The 16886-nt window shown below is 33.0% G+C and overlaps 4 protein-coding genes across 6 annotated transcripts; 2 read left to right on the top strand and 2 right to left on the bottom strand.

Moving 5' to 3' along the window:
* Positions 1-430: 430 nt before the first annotated feature.
* LOC111012428 (GDSL esterase/lipase At5g45960) lies at positions 431-3373 on the bottom strand. Of its 2 annotated transcripts, XM_022286574.2 has the most exons (4): positions 3009-3373; positions 2616-2746; positions 1298-1568; positions 431-657 (listed from the first exon to the last, which is right to left on the bottom strand). In XM_022286574.2, the coding sequence occupies exons 1-4, from the start codon at positions 3286-3288 to the stop codon at positions 464-466; spliced, it is 876 nt and encodes a 291-aa protein (XP_022142266.1). In that variant the 5' UTR covers positions 3289-3373; the 3' UTR covers positions 431-463. The 2 variants fall into 2 exon arrangements, with proteins under 2 accessions (XP_022142266.1, XP_022142267.1); XM_022286575.2 differs by lacking the exons at positions 431-657; positions 1298-1568 and adding an exon at positions 1575-2522.
* Positions 3374-5923: 2550 nt separating this feature from the next.
* Positions 5924-8005, top strand: LOC111012471 (Integrase-type DNA-binding superfamily protein). Of its 2 annotated transcripts, XM_022286638.2 has the most exons (2): positions 5924-6140; positions 7008-8005. In XM_022286638.2, exons 1-2 carry the CDS (start codon positions 6042-6044, stop codon positions 7851-7853), a joined length of 945 nt encoding a protein of 314 aa, XP_022142330.1. In that variant the 5' UTR covers positions 5924-6041; the 3' UTR covers positions 7854-8005. The 2 variants fall into 2 exon arrangements, with proteins under 2 accessions (XP_022142330.1, XP_087977366.1); XM_088121240.1 differs by lacking the exon at positions 5924-6140 and having other exon boundaries at positions 6154-8005.
* A 27-nt stretch (positions 8006-8032) lies between these two features.
* Positions 8033-8826, bottom strand: LOC111012413 (pathogenesis-related genes transcriptional activator PTI5-like). The gene is given in 2 exon segments (XM_022286559.2): positions 8033-8461; positions 8464-8826. Coding segments are annotated over 2 exon segments (486 nt in total). The 5' UTR covers positions 8669-8826; the 3' UTR covers positions 8033-8180.
* A 3119-nt stretch (positions 8827-11945) lies between these two features.
* RAC2 (RAC-like 2) lies at positions 11946-14328 on the top strand. Its single transcript, XM_022286560.2, has 7 exons — positions 11946-12425; positions 12538-12625; positions 13288-13397; positions 13493-13556; positions 13630-13694; positions 13783-13848; positions 13949-14328. Exons 1-7 carry the CDS (start codon positions 12150-12152, stop codon positions 14048-14050), a joined length of 771 nt encoding a protein of 256 aa, XP_022142252.1. The 5' UTR covers positions 11946-12149; the 3' UTR covers positions 14051-14328.
* Positions 14329-16886: the final 2558 nt, after the last annotated feature.

The following is a 16886-nucleotide window of genomic DNA, read 5'->3' as shown; positions in this document are numbered from 1 at the left end:
TTTTTGTAGGAGTGTTGTATATCTTGCAGGAGAATGTGACTCTACCTTTTAAAAGGTAGAAAATGTAAGGAATGGTGAGGCTTTGACACTCCGTATGTCGGTGTATCTATCATCGTAGGAGCAACGTAACATGAAGGGAGATTCTTTGATACTTGAGTCAGCCTCTCGTAATATCAGATGCGCTAATAGTCATTGTAACTTTAGTCAGCGTCGAGCACTACTTTATTGTGCTCTAATTCTTGAGGATCCGAATTTGTACCTAGATCCATTTGTTTGGATGAGGGTGGAGCATACATGGCGCTCCAAATTTCTTCCCACAACAGTAGCAAAGATGTGTTGTTTTGCATACAAGAACTTTGGTTACACAGAGGGGGTAGAAATCAAAGGTAAAATTTGATATAAAAGAGAGAAGAATTAAAGAGGCACAAAATGAAAAAATAAATTACTTGTTTGTTTGATATATTTAGAATTTTAATATAGCATCGACGACTGGACGAGCGGCGAGGAAGAGGTTATAATAAACCTTGTCCGTTGGATGGATGGAGTCCCAAAACACGTACTTTGTAACGTCAGGACACGTGTAGGTTTTGGGATTGCATAAGAACGATGCCTCCACATACCCACTCCCACAGCATCCACTCCCAACCTCTTCAAACCCTATCACAAAGTAAACCAAGTTATTATTTCCAAAACCAAAACAGTCACATTTTTCGACTTGCAATTGAGTTTTAGTTTAATTTTAACTATGCTCAAACTTATTTATTTTACGATCTTCTGTGATTGATAATTAAAGGTGCTTTCAATAAAAAGAAAAAATAATTGTTAGCAAAAGGTTTGTTTTTTTAATATATAATTTGAATACGTTAACCTGTTATTTTGTGAAATTCAGTCATATATATGTAAAATTTTACCCGCTGGTTAATAATAAAATGTGATTAAAATATTTTTTTCTTGTTAACAAATTTTTTTTTTTTCAGATTCTCTAGATAAATGAGAATTTTTAATATGGGTAATTACAAATATAGAACACACTTCTAGTAAAATTAGCAAAATAACAACCACATCTAGTTTTTTCAAATATCATTATTTTTTTCTGTAATATATATGTATGTGATATACATTTAACATGCTATTGATATGGATATATGATATGTTACTAATATAATTGAAAATTTAAAAAATAGATGACATATTTTGATATATATAAAAAATTTTGCTATGCATAATTTCCCCTTTTAATGCTTTTTTAATTCAAAACTAAATTTATAGGTAACTAAGTATCTACTTTTTTGCTCACCATATTTGCGATGGTCGTGGATCATGTCGGCGAGTGGACCATAAGAGTCGACGTAATAGAATTTAGCGCCAGATTCGGCTAAGTTCGACTGCATCGACACCAACTCCTTCTGGAGGATTTCATTGAAGCCTCTTGCGGCGGAGGAATAAGACTCGACGCAGCCCCGCCGGAGCACAGCGTCATCGGAATTCAATGTGATCACCGCCGGCAAGCAGCCCATTGGCGGCAGCCCAACAAGCACAATTCTCCGACCACCTTCCGCCCACAACCCCTATAATATATATATCCACAACATCTCGGTATTAACGTATACTAGCTAGTATCCTCATTTAATTTAATTCTTACCCTTACATTCTCTACTCAAATAGATAAAAATACATATAGTTTTGGCCATGTTAAAATAGGTCAAAAATTCGGCAATTTGCTGGCCAATCCCATTTCTAACCTCAAAAGAACGAAGGTACATTGACAAGTATATATCAATGACTTTATAATAAATACTAATTCTTAAATAAAAACCATTTTTTATATGAAAATATTTGGTGCCTCGAAAATTGATAACTTATTAATTTTTATAATATGTTATTTCTGTTTTTGTATTTATCTCTTAATGGTCAAAACATTGTAAGATTTTTCCTTCTTATTATTAAGAACCAAATATTTTCTACATAATAGACAATAATAGTAATAGTAGTACACGGATATGTATCATGCTACCATAATACTAAAACTTTTTTTTTTTTTTGAGAAAACTCGTACATTTTTTCTTTAATTCCAAATTCACCTACAATACCCACTATTTTAATTATGTCCCCAGTCCAGTTAATGAGTGGCTAAAGAAAGAAAAGAGAGCCCATGTGTGATGGGTTCTAAGTTTGTGAGTTTTCCTCATCTGTCCCCGACTAAATGAACCTTTAGAATAAAAGAATAAGGTCTAACACGTAAAATTTTGCAGCTTCCCCATAAAAGGTAGAACAAAAAAGTAGAAACAACGAAGAAATTGGAGGAGAAGGTGAATAACGAAGTGCTGGTAAGAAGAAAGAGTGTAGATTTTGCGTCGAAATGGGAGAAGAAAATAGTTGATAACGAAGTCATTTGTTCCTGCGCTCACTACAAACGCTGCTCTGTTGATATGCGCCTCGGTCCTGTCCTTTCCTATGGCCGATTCTAGCCTTTTCTTGTACTCTTTCAAGTAATCCAATTGCTTCATTATTGGAACTACATTCTGCCGAATATAACCCAATTCTTATTTTCCCAAAATTTTTGGTGTTTAACATGAGAGAGTGAGAGAGAGATGAAAGATTTTATAGAATATTACACTTATGGTAGAGGTAAGTGGGTCAAATCCAGAACCAGCTGAAGCAAAACTGACTCCACTCAAAAGCTCCTCCATTTCAAGATTTGGGTCTAAATAAGGAGGAATAAATTCCTTGATGCCCGCATATGAAGCTGCTTAATTGGAAAAAGTCACAAAAATCAATCTTAATTAGTCAGAAATTTATAAAATTTAGCCATTTTGTATTGAAATATTGATCCATCCCACCACAAAAAGATACTCTTCTCATTTGCTAATTAATTTTGAAATAGAATTTCCATCGTCTCGAAGTCGTCTCGAAGTCGTGACACATCAAGAACCCCACGTAAAACTAAATAATTTAACAAGGTTTATAAATAAATTTTGAGGTAGATGCCTGTGAATATTAAGACGTACCAATGTAGTCGGTGGCAAGTCGGCCATTGGTGAACCTTCCGGTGGGGTTGTGGGTGACAAAATCCCTTCCGTAAGGGGGGAAGTTGCTTCTAAAGAGAGTGTCAATGAAGTTATTATTTCCGGGGTCGACCGTGGAATCTCCGAACACTAAAATGGCTGCCGATGAACGGTTGAAATTCCGATGATATTGCTGCTCCGGCGAGGGTCCACCATCGGAAATTACGGGTAATATCAGAAAAACGAGGCCGAGCAAGCGCAGCGCCGGTGGATTTAACTTCATTTAGACGTGGGTCGTCACAAATAATGGGGAAAGAGACGAGCTCTGTTTCTAAAATTAATGTGGTAACAGCAACCGCAGTGTTTCCCGAGTTTATAGATGATGTTGTTGATGTGTAATTGATTGATTCGTTCATGTTCAATCCTCACGATTCCTGTAGGGCTAGTTTCGTCATTTTCGGTTTCTCCTTTTTATCTTTTCTAACAAATAAAAGTAAGATTGAGTTGGAATTTGGATTATGGATATACGATTTCTTGGTTTTTTTTTTATAATTATTTTTATAAATAAAAAGTAAAATTTTATATGATTTTATTTATAAATTAATTACTCAAATTTTGTTTGTTATATTTATTTTTTAATATTCCTTCTATATTTTATGAGGCAAAATGATAAAATAATATTTTAATTTGTATCTCGAAAAAAAGTTAAGAAACTGGTAACAAAACAGAAACTTGATTTTGTTTTTTTTAATAATTTTAAAAATAAAAATAAAAAACAAAAAACAATTATCAAACGTTTTTTTAAATAAAAACCAAAAAACAAAAAGGGAGAAAAATGAATCTAAACATGCCTGAATAACATTGTTTTCTAATGTTTCGGTGTGATTATTATAGTCCACACACGAGCTGAGCTTGTTTGCACTAGTAATTTGAATAATTGTGGTGTGAAATACAAGGTTAGTTCCTCAATTTTAATGAGAAAATAATTGAAGAAAGAAAAGTTTGCTCCAATTTTGTAGGACGAAATTTCCTGCATTTTTATTTATACTTATTCCAATCAATTTTAACCTTTTTAACTTTTCATTTCATCTTGAACAAAAAGTGTGTTAAATCATTTCAATTTCAACACTAAATTAGAAAATTATTTGTGATCCAACTAATAAATCATACAAATCAAACAAATAAAAATTACTCAAAATTGTGTCACGGATGGTAAATTCAATCATAAAATACTTGAATCTAGTCACAAAATAATCCGAAAAAAAATGTTCAAACTTTACCTACAGAATGCCCCAATCCAACTATTTAAAGAACATCTCAAATACAAGTGAAAGAATTAACTCACAAAAATAGTTTTGTCCAATGAAGGATACGTCTATAACTAACCACAAATATTAACAAAAAGAAAAACTAAAATTTAATTGCACTTTTTTTAGTACAGATGATGAAAATTCGAACTCAAAGTCAAAAATAAACATTTTAACCTGTTGAACTATGTTCAGGTTTGCAATTTAATAGCATCTTATTCTCAAAGTCTATAACTTAAATAATTGCACAACTTATTCTAGTGTAAGGTAGATAAATTAAATAATATAGGTATCCTCTAATTAAAAAATAATATGGTAATATTATAATTTTTTTCAAAATAATTTATGGCAGTCAATAGCGACCATTGTTGGTGGGGAGCATTAGCCTGCAGAGCATTGAGGCAGTGGTTGTGGTGGGGTTTATGGTAGTTATATATTTAATTTGAACCCCCACCCCAAGTATAGTAATATAATTTAAGCTATTCTGAATTATTCAAGTCTAATCAAATGATATACAATATGTTTCAAATTGCTTTAACTAAAGTAGAAGAGATTAATTAAGGAGGAATCTGAGTAGCTATGTCAAGAGAGTGGCAAAGAAGAAGAAGAAAAAAAAAAGAGAGAGAGAGAGGGAGAGAGATAGAGACTTTACCGAATAATAGGGAAGAAAAAATAAAAAACTTAGATATGATTAAATCACCCATCACGAATAAGTTCAAAATATTGATTTAATCATATTCTGGCTAAAGAGTATAATTATTTCACGTTTATCGTGACAATATTAATTGTGCCAATGTTTTCAAAAAACATATATTAATTGTGCCAAAATTTTCAGCCGCCCAGTTCGAGTTAGTAGGTGTGTTATTTGGACTGGGCTGAAAGCCCCAAAACCTCTAAATTGGGCTGGAAAGTGTGAAAGCCCAACTGAAGCAGTCGGGTCGAGAGTTGAACTTTCAAACCCGTCTGCTAATTCAACTTCAACGGAACGGAGATGGACAACGCGCTCCATGTGTCGGTTCAGTTCACCGATACAAGGTCAAAGTCAACCTGTTCTTGGTTCACAGGAAGTGTTCAATTTCTTGGCCAAAACTGCTCCCTTTTATTGTACATTGAATTTACAACTCTTTCCTTCGCTGCCTCTATTATAATTATCATATTCTTCGACCTTTCCTTCCTTTTTTTTATTATTATTATTATTTTTTTTATGCCTTCAGCTCCAAGAAATTTGTTTTTGGGATAACAAACAATTTCTAAGTTTTCATAAATGTCAAAAGTCTGCATCAATATTGAACCTATTTTCAAATATTCACTGGACTAAAACTAATAAAAATCTTAATTATATAAGAATCACATGCTAATCGATATGAAACTCTTTTTTAGTACAACAAATATAGGAGTGAGAATTTAAACCTCTAATTTTAAGAAAAAGAGCAAATGTATTTACCGCTAGTGTTTAGTTATACTAATATTAGACCTTTTAAAGGAAATATAAAAACAAAATTAAGTGGGCATAGGAAACAAGTAAATAGTAACAAAATAATGTGATAGTAAAAAAAAAAATTACTATAGACCAAGTTAATTTTTCTACCAATTAAACCACTGTGGCCAAACGAGCATACCTCGTATGTTGAACTATAAGTATGTTGGTAAATAGTAGCAGTAATGATAGTAATAATATTAACAAGCAACTAGTAAAAGTTTTTTTTTTTTAATATTTAAAATCTAACTTATGAAACTTTTATTTAACCAATTTGTTGATGGGTGTTGTGTTGTTATCGAGTTTCGTTTGGTGTTCTTCCACCGGAGCATCGAGGCGGCTGATTTACAGGTAACAGATTCTGTACACAGTGGAGGCGCAGCAATTTTGAGTATCCCTAAGCAACATGTCTCTGAAATGCTAAATTAAAATTCTCTCAGAAAGGAATGTCCGAGTCTGAAAGGGTTTTTTATTTTCTATTTTCTGCATTTGAATTGTAGTTTGTACCTTCGAGTTTCGTAATCCTAATGATAATGTCAACTCGCTTGTTCCTCTCTTAAGAAACCGAAACCTTATTTCAGAAGGAACGCCTCACAATTTCAAACACTCCTCTTTTTCAGAGGTACATAAAGCATTCAATTCCCTTTCAAATTCGGTAACCGCAGAATTGGGGGTCAAACGAAATCTCTACACCGACTCTTGTAAAAACTTGGGAATTCTTGATCAACAAAATCTGAGTTTGTAAAATCAATGATTAAGATCATCAGAACACACTGTATCCAGCTTTTATTCTGGTTTGCTTCTCTGTTTTTGGTGTGCTGAATATTGATTTCCAGAAGGGCTTTTCCAATTTTAAAATGGGAAGGTACACAAATTTCGAATGGATAAACCCTAGTTCAATGATTAGGTGAAACCACAGAAGTCAATTGAAGGAGCTTTAAAATAATCAAAACCCACCTCATTTTAGTGATCAAAACCCCCAATTACTTCCCCATTAATCTAGGTGATTAGTGGATTGAAGGGCAAGTTTCCTTTTGTGTTTCTGATGGAAAGGAGTGGGATTACACATCCTGAGCTGTACAGATTTCACATGGGAGCTTTTTGTCTATATATATAGTTCAATTCCCAATGGCTCTATCTTCTCTTACCTCATTAATTCATGTGGGATCTGTGTTTTGAGTAGTTTTTATAATTGGTGTTATTATGGCTATCCAACAGGATCAATCTGAAGCAATCTTAGAGAATGTTTGGGCGAACTTTATTGGTGAAAATGGATTGGATGGACATGGTGGAACAAAAAGTGCTTCAGGATTAAACAAATCTTGGACAGAGCTACCGAGTCTTTGTGGCAGAGATGGATCCATGGAGGTTCTTGAGAGGCTACCAAGCCTTGGAAGATGGGTGTCCATGGGAGCTGAGGCATGGGAGGAGCTTCTTGATGGGATTGTCCCTAAAAGCACTACAGAGCAATCTTTCCATGAGAATTTGGAGAACAACCCCACCAATCATTCAGGTTTTGGTGTCGACAGAAGGCGATCAGAGAAGGTTGTGGCAACGAGACACTACCGTGGTGTGAGGAGACGACCGTGGGGGAAATATGCAGCAGAGATTCGAGACTCGTCAAGAAATGGTGCTCGGGTGTGGCTCGGGACTTTCCATACAGCTGAGGAAGCTGCATTGGCTTATGACAAAGCAGCGCTGAGAATTAGAGGTCCAAAGGCACATCTCAATTTCCCTGTTGAGACTGTTGCTGAGGCTATGGGAATGCGTTTGTCAACAAACTATGATCATTTGGATAACAATCTCACGCCTTCTTTTCAAGGGTATGACTCTGCTTACTCAACCCTTGGCAGCCATGGAAGTTCGTCGATCACGGGCAAGCGATCGACAAGAGAATGGGAAGAGGAAGACGGTTTCAATTTCGACATCATGGAATTCGAACAGCCATCAATGAAGAGAAAGGCGAGCACGAACAAGAACAACATGTTCTACAACGATTTCGACGTCTTCGAGTTCCAAGACTTGGGGAGTGAGTACTTGGAAAATTTGCTGTCTTCTTTATGATATCATCTTCTTCAAAAACTCCTCCATTTGGATCGGTAACGGCAAGGTTTTTGTCACTCAGTAGACAGAAATATGTTTCAATTTGTAGCCCTTTATTGTTTATGATCAGCACCATCATTAATTTCTAATCTACCATATAACGATTTGATTCATTCTTTCTAAAGCAGAACACCATAAACTTCAATCAAATCTGTGTAGTTTTATTCAAATTTCCAAACCATAATCAATAATCAAAACTTCACATATACACAAGAGAGAGAGAGAGAGAGAGAGAGAGAGAGAGAGAGAGAGAGAGCTAAAAAAATTTACCAAAAGTTTTAGCCTATTCTATTCAGCTGCGCTGCTATCCGATTCTGATCGTGAATTCGCCACCGAAACAGCGGTGGAGCTGCAATCACCACTCGGCGCAGCCTTATGCTTCCTCTTGGCCGGCGTAGAAGTCGTCGCCGGCGTAGAAGCCGAAGCCGCTGCCGCCGCCGCGACCTCCGGCGGGAAATTCAGGAGGGCTTTGGGTCCTCTCATCTGGAAAGCAGCTCTATCATAAGCCAGAGCGGCCTCCTCGGCGGTGGCGAAGGTGCCAAGCCAGACGCGCGCGCCGTGTCGCGTATCTCGGCGGCGTACTTGCCCCAGGGGCGGCGGCGGACGCCCCTGTAGTGCTTCTTGGCAATGGTTACGGCGGGTGGAATGGGGTGTCCGGCGGCGGGGGGAAGAGGGGAGTTGCGGGACGCCATGGCCTCGTTTAGAACTTGGTAAATGACCATGTCTTGAGAATCGTTCTCATTAAAAGGCAAATCCGATTGGGAGACCAAAACCATGGCTTAATGTCGAGGGGAAATGGTCTAAATTCCTTTGGATTTTGATGGCTAAACACCAACCAAGCACAAGCACATTTATTTAGCTTTACAAAATTTGAGCCTTTGTTTTGTTTTGTCAATTCCGATTTTATTCCTCTTGCCAAGAACTCGAAGGTCACTGGAAAATGGGTTTTGAAATTGACTGCTTTTTGTACATTCAGCCATTCAGCTTGGTGGCTCGACTTTTTTGCCCCTACTTTTCCTTATATTTATCCAACTTGTCTTGTCTCTTCAATTTTTAATTAACAATTTGTTTTTCCTCTGTTTAATTTAGTATAATTTAAAATTCAATTTTTACCACATTAACCCATTAGAAATTTTAAAATAATTTTTGTGCCATACTAACCACATTGATATTGTTGAATCTGTTAAAAAAAAATTCGGTGGATTGTAAAAAAAAGTTATTGCTTGTAAAATTCAAGCAAATAGATGTAAATATGATAACTAAAATGTAGTTTATTCTAAATAATGTTGAAGAGTGACTACTTTAAAAAATAAAGTAAAATATTTTGAGAGTTAAATCATATTGATTTATTGGTATAGAAAATATTGGAAATAGACTAACTTAAAAAATAAAAAATGAAACCCAAAAAAGATACGGAAATATTTCCTAAGAAAATAATGTTTTCCAGTGAAAAACAAGACGGATCACACATTAAAATTTTTACCTTTTTTTTTTATTAAAGAATTTTATCATGGGGTCCAATAGAAACAATTTACTTTATACCTAATAGAAAAAAATTACAAAAAGGGGTGAAAGCATTAATTAAATATGCTTCTTTTTTTTTTTCCTTTTTCGGGGACTGAGAGGGGCAATTTCGGAAATTTATATGAAAGAATTGGAGAACGTGTAATTGAATTTGACGACCGAAAAGAGGAGAGAAGCAAGACGACACGCCTCTTGTGCGATGACGTCTGTAAGGAATAAGGATTTAATTTAAAGGAATTATTTAATATATTCAATTCCATACCATGTAATTCTAATTCTGTCGCGCCTTTTTTTTTATAACTATTAGGTATACAAAAATAATTTTTATAGCAGTAATTGATATCTGATTAAGAGGTCGTTAATTTGAAACTACATCTCTACATGTTGTAAGGAAAAAAAAATACATATATATAAACAAATGAAATGATACAATTTTTAAATGATACAATTTTTTTTTATATTTCTAAACCTGAATAATATTGCGATTAATTAATAAAAATTTGCGATTAATTCAATCTCTCCCATCCCTTTGACTTTTTCAACCACTCTTATAATCTTTTTAATATTTGTAATTAATAATTTTTAAAATTCAACCTCACGAGAAAGAGTCCTAAACTTTGTTTAACAATATGAGCCATCTATTTCCAAAAAAATATGAGCCATCTCCCAAAACTATTAATTCACGTGGTTTGACCCAATTGGACATCATCAAATTCTTAATCTTAAACATCCATTTTTTCCTCATATAAAGGCACATGGTAAAAAGAATCTCCAAAGAATGGCAAATTAGACCACAGATGAAATGTAATATTGGTATTTATCAATCCATGGAGAAAGTCCGTTTCACCAAATAGCTAAAAAAAATCAAGTTGTCAAAGATACGACCAAAATCTTACAAAAAGATCATGCATTGTATTTGTAAGAAAATAGCACCACTAGATCTAGAAGAGAATCCATATGAATTTGGACTAGAAATTGATAATATAATATTATTTTGAGGAAGATAAGAGATGAAAAATAATTACTAGAATAAAATAATATGGTAAAACTTGGCAGGCTTAATATGGTGTAACAAGAAACAGAGGTGTTGGTGGATGGGTGAAATGATATTATAAATAAATAACTTTTATAATTTTTTTATGGAGAAAATGGTTATTTCAGGGAAGTGGAGTGCATCCAGAAGCAACTTATGAGGCAGCCCAGAAAAAAAAAAAAAAAAAAAAAAAAGAAGCTCAAAAGTGAGACTGTACTTTTGGTTTTGGCCATATATATATATATTCATCATCGTCTTCTTGTTGTTGTAGTTTTAGTGCATTCACTTTGGAAAAAGATGAAACTGAAGTTACAGGCCACAACCTTGGCTAAATGGCTAGGCTGTTCATCATTTTCACTCAATAAAATTAATGACATTAAATGATATTATGCAAAACACACTTGTAGAATTCAATTTAATGCTTGCTTATTTAATAATTAATCAGTCTTTCACTTTGTACTTGTGACCTGTAATTGTCACTACATTCATTTTTCACTAAATGGTCCAAATTTTTGTGACTTTATATAGTCTTGGAGAAAAAGTTATGAGAGAAAAATGTGTTTCCTCATTGTTGAAATTTTGATTAGGTGTAGAATCGGATTCATATTCATCTTCCTTGCCCATAAATCCTCTCTTTCCTTTTTTGTTTGATGTATTTCCATGTAAAATTGGTACGTTCCTAATCCTATCTCACGTCTTTCATGATTTTTTTAAAGTAATTAATTATTGCAAAGATAAGAATTTGAATCAATTTTGCAAATTATTTTATTCCCTTTCATATATATAATTAGTCGTCCCTATTCACCGAAGTCTTTTTTTGTTCTCGTGTTTTCTCTCTCTCAAAATCCTTTTAAAGTTGCTCACTGCTGTTTAACTCAATCTTTCTCGAGATCCTCGAGACGGGTTTGAGAGCACTGCTCTCAACATCTTCGAGATACAAAATATTTTATTCAGCCGTCAAACATTTATTTTCCAAAACAAAGATCAAAAAAATCCAAATTGATCGAGTTAGGAACTTAGGAACAATATCTTTTCCTATTATTACTTGAAGAAGAAGGTTCTGGGCTTGCTCTTGGAGTTAGACTAAGTTAATTGGATGGTCAAAAGTACTTAATCAATTTGGTTCAATTTTCTACCACCAAAATCAAAACTAAAATCAGAGTGACCCGACCAACTTTGTACTGCTGAACAAATGTATAAATACTCATTGTACGACCATTTCCAAACATCAAACTTTCAGATAAGCTGCAATTTACCACGTTTTGGGCTAAATCCAAAGCTGATTGTGTGTGTGTTTGTGTAAGCAACAACACATGGGCCTCTCTTAAAAATTGAAGCCCAGATCGATAAACTTCACCTAACACCCAAATCCAAATCCAAATCCAACTCCCATTCAGCAGAATTCTGATGCGATAGTTGCTGAATTCATTTTGGTTAATTAACCAAATTCTCATGTCTTACATTACAATTGCATTACCCTAGTTCCTCACTTAACCACCTCCACCCAACCTAACTTTTCTCTATATCTTCCACTTGAAGAAAAAGGAACCCCAAAAAACAAAAACCCTTTTGTTCTGTTGCAAATATGCAATCATTTCGAATTGGAAATTGAGCTTCCTTTCGGTTCCAAGTGGGTGAATTGTTAGTTCAAACCCTTTTTTCCTCTGCTTTTTGTCCCTTCTCTTATCGTACACAATTATATGTCGTTTAAAGCCAGTCCATCCCTCAAGTATCGTATACGAAAATCGTGCCTTGTACCATTTCTGTCCCTCATTCACCAACAACAGTTACAGAAGAAGAAGAAGAAGAAGAAGAAGAAGAAGAAGAAGAAGAAGAAGAAGAAGAAGAAGAAGAAGGATAAGAGGGTACCGGAAATTATGAGCACGGCCAGGTTTATTAAATGCGTGACGGTGGGGGACGGCGCCGTGGGGAAGACTTGTATGCTCATTTCTTACACCAGCAACACTTTTCCCACTGTATGGTTTTCAACTTCGTCAATGGCCATTCAAATTATATATGATTCTTTTTTTTTTTCATTAATTTTTTGTTGGGGTTTTTTTATATTTAATTTTGTTTGTCCGGTACTAGGATTATGTTCCGACTGTGTTTGATAACTTCAGCGCCAATGTGGTTGTGGACGGCAGCACCGTTAATCTTGGCCTGTGGGACACCGCTGGTAAGTTTGTTTAACCATCTAGCTCAAAGCTTTAATTAGACCATTAGGTATATAGTTAATATCTAATCCATATTTGCTAAGTATAAACTTTCTATTTATTGTTTAATTTTATAGTTTTTGTAGCTAATTTTTATATAAAATTTGAAGAGCAATTAAGCTATCCAAAGGACGAAAGGTTCAAACTTTTGTCAAAACTTTTTAATAATTGCATCATGTCTGGTAAATTTATAATTGAAACAAACACTAGTTAATCCCAACATTTGTTACAAAACCCCAATAAATAAATATAATATTTTTTCCTTGGTTTGAATACTATTTCAATCACTTTAATTTCAACTTTTATTTATTTTCAAAATATCTCTTCGATTTTAATATACTTTCAAAATGTGAATTTTTGTTCCAATAATTTTTTTTTCATATTTACAGATTTTTAAAACAAATATTTTATACCCAATATATTTCAAAAAATATAGAGAATGAAATGTTAGGTAAAATTACGATAAAATTGAAAAGGAAGGAATCGAAATCGTCGTTCTTTTTAACTTAGTACATCAACTAAAAAACCCAATATTTTGAAACAAAAATGAAAATCATAAGTACAGGATAGAAAATAGTATGGTTGAAGTTTTTGTTTAATTGAGTGATGAGGGTGTGAAATGCAGGACAGGAAGATTACAACAGGCTGAGGCCTCTGAGTTACAGAGGAGCAGACGTTTTCTTGTTGGCGTTTTCTCTGATCAGCAAAGCCAGTTACGAGAACATCTTCAAGAAGGTAAATTTTTTATTTTTTATTTTTTTATTTTAAACCCCAATTTCTCCAAACTTTGCTTCCTTAATTAATTCTTCCTTTTTCTTTTTTGGTTGCAGTGGATTCCTGAACTTAAACACTACGCTCCAAACGTCCCCATCGTTCTGGTTGGAACTAAGCTCGGTAACAACATTCTTCAACTTAAATTACACTTACAACCAACCCCAACTTCAATTTCTAATTCAATCCATTTTAGATCTTCGAGAAGATCGACAATACCTCATGGATCATCCCGGCGCAACTCCCATAACTACTCCTCAGGTAATCAACGAAATCTAAACCAAATAATTAAAAAAAAAAACTCAATTCTGCATGCTTTTGAGTGGTGATTTATTTATCTGATCTTCAGGGCGAGGAACTGAGGAAGATGATTGGCGCACTTACCTACATAGAATGCAGCTCCAAAACCCAGAAGGTACGGTATTCATCCATTGCATAGAGAATTTTGAAACTATAACAAGTGTTTGAAATTTTTGGTGAAATGGTAATGGGTTTTGCGATGTGTGCAAGTGCAGAATGTTAAGAATGTGTTTGATGCTGCGATAAAGGTAGCGTTGAGGCCTCCGAGACCCAAGAAGAAGACTCGCAAGCAGAGGACCACCTGCGCTTTGCTTTGAAAAATAAAGTTCAATCATAATCGTTTTATCAAGAAATTATTCGCTATGGTTCAACCCATGCATCCAATCGAGGGAAAAATCATATTATAGCAACCATATTGAATAATTTTTTCATTTTTTTTAATGAACTTATATTATATATTTCCTGTAAGAATTTTGGGTGTATTCTCAATGTCTCAAAGCTATGCATATGAGAAGAACTTATTAGAGTTTTCTTGGTTGAATTGTATTATTTCTGTGAAGTTCAATACCAATGGCTAAAGACCATATCCACCCTATATCCTTGCTCCTTTTGTCTTCTCTCTCATAAATTTTAATTTTATTTAGTAAAACAATAGGATAGAGAAACGAAAATATATATATATATATATACATACATACATATGCCCCTCAATACTAGGAGTTATTTAATGAATACAATAATTTTTTAAGATTTAATGCCTTAATTTATTGAGTTATACATAGGTTGACTGATTTAAAATTACATCCAATTATAACCGATCTACTGGTCATTCTTTTTTTTAGAAAATTTTTGGTTATTTAATTAGATGGCTATATCCCAATAATTAATAAAATGATAAATATTTATTGTCAAACATCAGAATTTAATTTGGTAGTATAAGCTGTCAAAAAAAATTGTAATATAAAACTTTTAAATAATTTTCTCATAATGTGAAATGACTTTTAGCCATAATACGTACATATAACATATAGTTTACTTCTGCTAAAACATATCAGACGCAGGAAAAATAGGAAATAATTTGGGTTATTTGTTAGTGACAAGCCCATAAGTAATTGGGTTGGGCCACATCATAACCCAGATAACAACTTCGCCTATCGATTGGACTTCAAATGGTAGCTCAGTTACGAGACAAATTAAGAACATTTTTTTTTTAAATTACAAAATATAGTAACAGTATTTTAATTAATTAAAATTTTAAAAAGGATGAATAATTATAAATTATTGACTAATTCATTTTTATTTATATGATATTGTTATTAGATTATCTTTAGTTATATTTTAATTGTCTTAAATCACTAATACAATTACTAGCCTGAATTAATTACTGACATATATTTCCGACAAAAATATTAAGGGTTCAAATCTCCGTTGTACTAAAAAAATCACTAATACATCTACTGTCCACCTGAAAATAAATAAATTAATTTATGTTGCAATAAATTGTTAAGCACTTGGTAAAAAGAAAAAAGAAAAAGAAAAAATAATTATTAAACACTCGGAATATGCATACGTTTACAAGCACAAATTTAATAATAAAACACAATTACGTACGAAACAATGGTACGTACTAATTAATTAGTTTATAGAATTATAGTTCCAATCCTTACTTTAGATTTTTAACATCTCACTTAATTTAAATTTTCGTTAATCCCAATACAACAACAAGCATTCTTTCATGTTTTCTTTTCAAGCTTGGTTTTCGTTTTCTATTGACCATTGGCTTTTTTTTTTTCTTTTTCTTTTTTGGTAATTAATTAATTAATAATTTAATAGTATATTAGAAAAAGGCAGATGTAATTAAAACGTATTTATAGAATATCGTTACCCTTTAATTTCCCAAGGTGATGCCCCCTTGATTCCCGCGGATATATATGGTATCAATTCAAAATAATTTTGAGTTTTTTGAAAACAAATATTATTATAATAAAAAGTCTACAGGAGGTAGTTGATAATTAATTAAGACACGTTTTATATATTAAAATACAATTATGTGTTGTGTACCATATTGTAATTTTTTTATTCCTTAGGACAATGTTTTATTATTACTAATTGGCAATTCATTTAGAATATGTTTTGTCCATTCAATAGCAAACAAAGAAACAAGACTAGAAATTAGAATGGAGGATGTGAAGAGGTACATGCATATATAACAAAATCTAACATTTGTCTTTAATTTGTTTTGACATTTGCTAATGTTTTTACTATACAATATATTTTGGTTTTAGACCGTGTGAATTTAAGGGGGGAAATAGACAGAAAAACAAATAAAAGATGACAAAAGATTTCTACTAAATAAAATACTTTTCTCTTTTATGCATACACCACATAATGATTTGTAAATAATGGTTTACCGTTACAAAAATATAACAACCCAAATACAGAATAAATATAATTCAAATAACACTGTCTAAAGTTCAAAACCAAAACAACTCTTAGTGGTAATTGACATCTATTTTTTTCTTTGAATTCGCAGGTTCGAACTCTTATAATCCCAATGTGTGTATTTAAAAAGAAAAGGAAAGAAAAAAACCCTAAATCACTCTCCTTCACTTTATCAACTAATTTAATAGGCTCATGGTAAAACTCTAAATCAACTCACGTTCATATTTATTCCCTCAAGTCAAAGTCAAAGTTCAAAATCAAAGTCACTCTCTTTCCCTTAACAACTAATTTAATAGGCTCTAAAATTCTAAAACAACCCATGTTCATATTCATTTCTCTATGTCATAGTTGGATTTTTTTTTTTTTTTTTCAAACCGTATAGATATAGCCCATTTTATATTTTGAATATATTTGAGAGTTTTTCCTTTAAGAATTGGGTAAAGATTTAAATTTTCGGCTTCTCAAAAACAGTCGAAATGTCTTAACAAGACAAACATTTAGGAATGTTGTTTCATAACATGTGAATATATTTGTCAGGACAAAATTAATTAACACACTAAACATAAATCCAGATATTGAAAACACAGTTTGTTAAAAAGATTACACCAGCCTAAGCCCAATATTCTCTAATGAACTATTTTGGACTTCTCAATAAATAGATTAATTAATAACATATATATTCCCTAAAAAGAAAGTAAAAAAACTAATATA

The sequence above is a fragment of the Momordica charantia genome, assembly GCF_013281855.1.
Source record: "Momordica charantia cultivar OHB3-1 chromosome 1 unlocalized genomic scaffold, Mcharantia_2.0 BLBB01000001.1, whole genome shotgun sequence".
Classification (NCBI taxonomy): Eukaryota; Viridiplantae; Streptophyta; class Magnoliopsida; order Cucurbitales; family Cucurbitaceae; genus Momordica; species Momordica charantia.
This window is presented reverse-complemented; position numbering and strand designations above follow the sequence as displayed.

Bases quoted from the DNA above. Each gene is read 5' to 3' on its own strand.
- RAC2 (XM_022286560.2), top strand. From the start codon at position 12,150: ATGTCGTTTAAAGCCAGTCCATCCCTCAAGTATCGTATACGAAAATCG. The intron at 13,557-13,629 runs GTAACAACATTC...AATCCATTTTAG, and splicing joins TCTGGTTGGAACTAAGCTCG to ATCTTCGAGAAGATCGACAA. The intron at 13,849-13,948 runs GTACGGTATTCA...GTGCAAGTGCAG, and splicing joins GCAGCTCCAAAACCCAGAAG to AATGTTAAGAATGTGTTTGA.
- LOC111012471 (XM_022286638.2), top strand. From the start codon at position 6,042: ATGAAACTTTTATTTAACCAATTTGTTGATGGGTGTTGTGTTGTTATC. The intron at 6,141-7,007 runs GTAACAGATTCT...GCTATCCAACAG, and splicing joins TCGAGGCGGCTGATTTACAG to GATCAATCTGAAGCAATCTT.
- LOC111012428 (XM_022286574.2), bottom strand. From the start codon at position 3,288: ATGAAGTTAAATCCACCGGCGCTGCGCTTGCTCGGCCTCGTTTTTCTG. The intron at 2,747-3,008 runs GTACGTCTTAAT...CCAATTAAGCAG, and splicing joins ACTTGCCACCGACTACATTG to CTTCATATGCGGGCATCAAG. The intron at 658-1,297 runs GTGAGCAAAAAA...ACTTTGTGATAG, and splicing joins CCACGACCATCGCAAATATG to GGTTTGAAGAGGTTGGGAGT.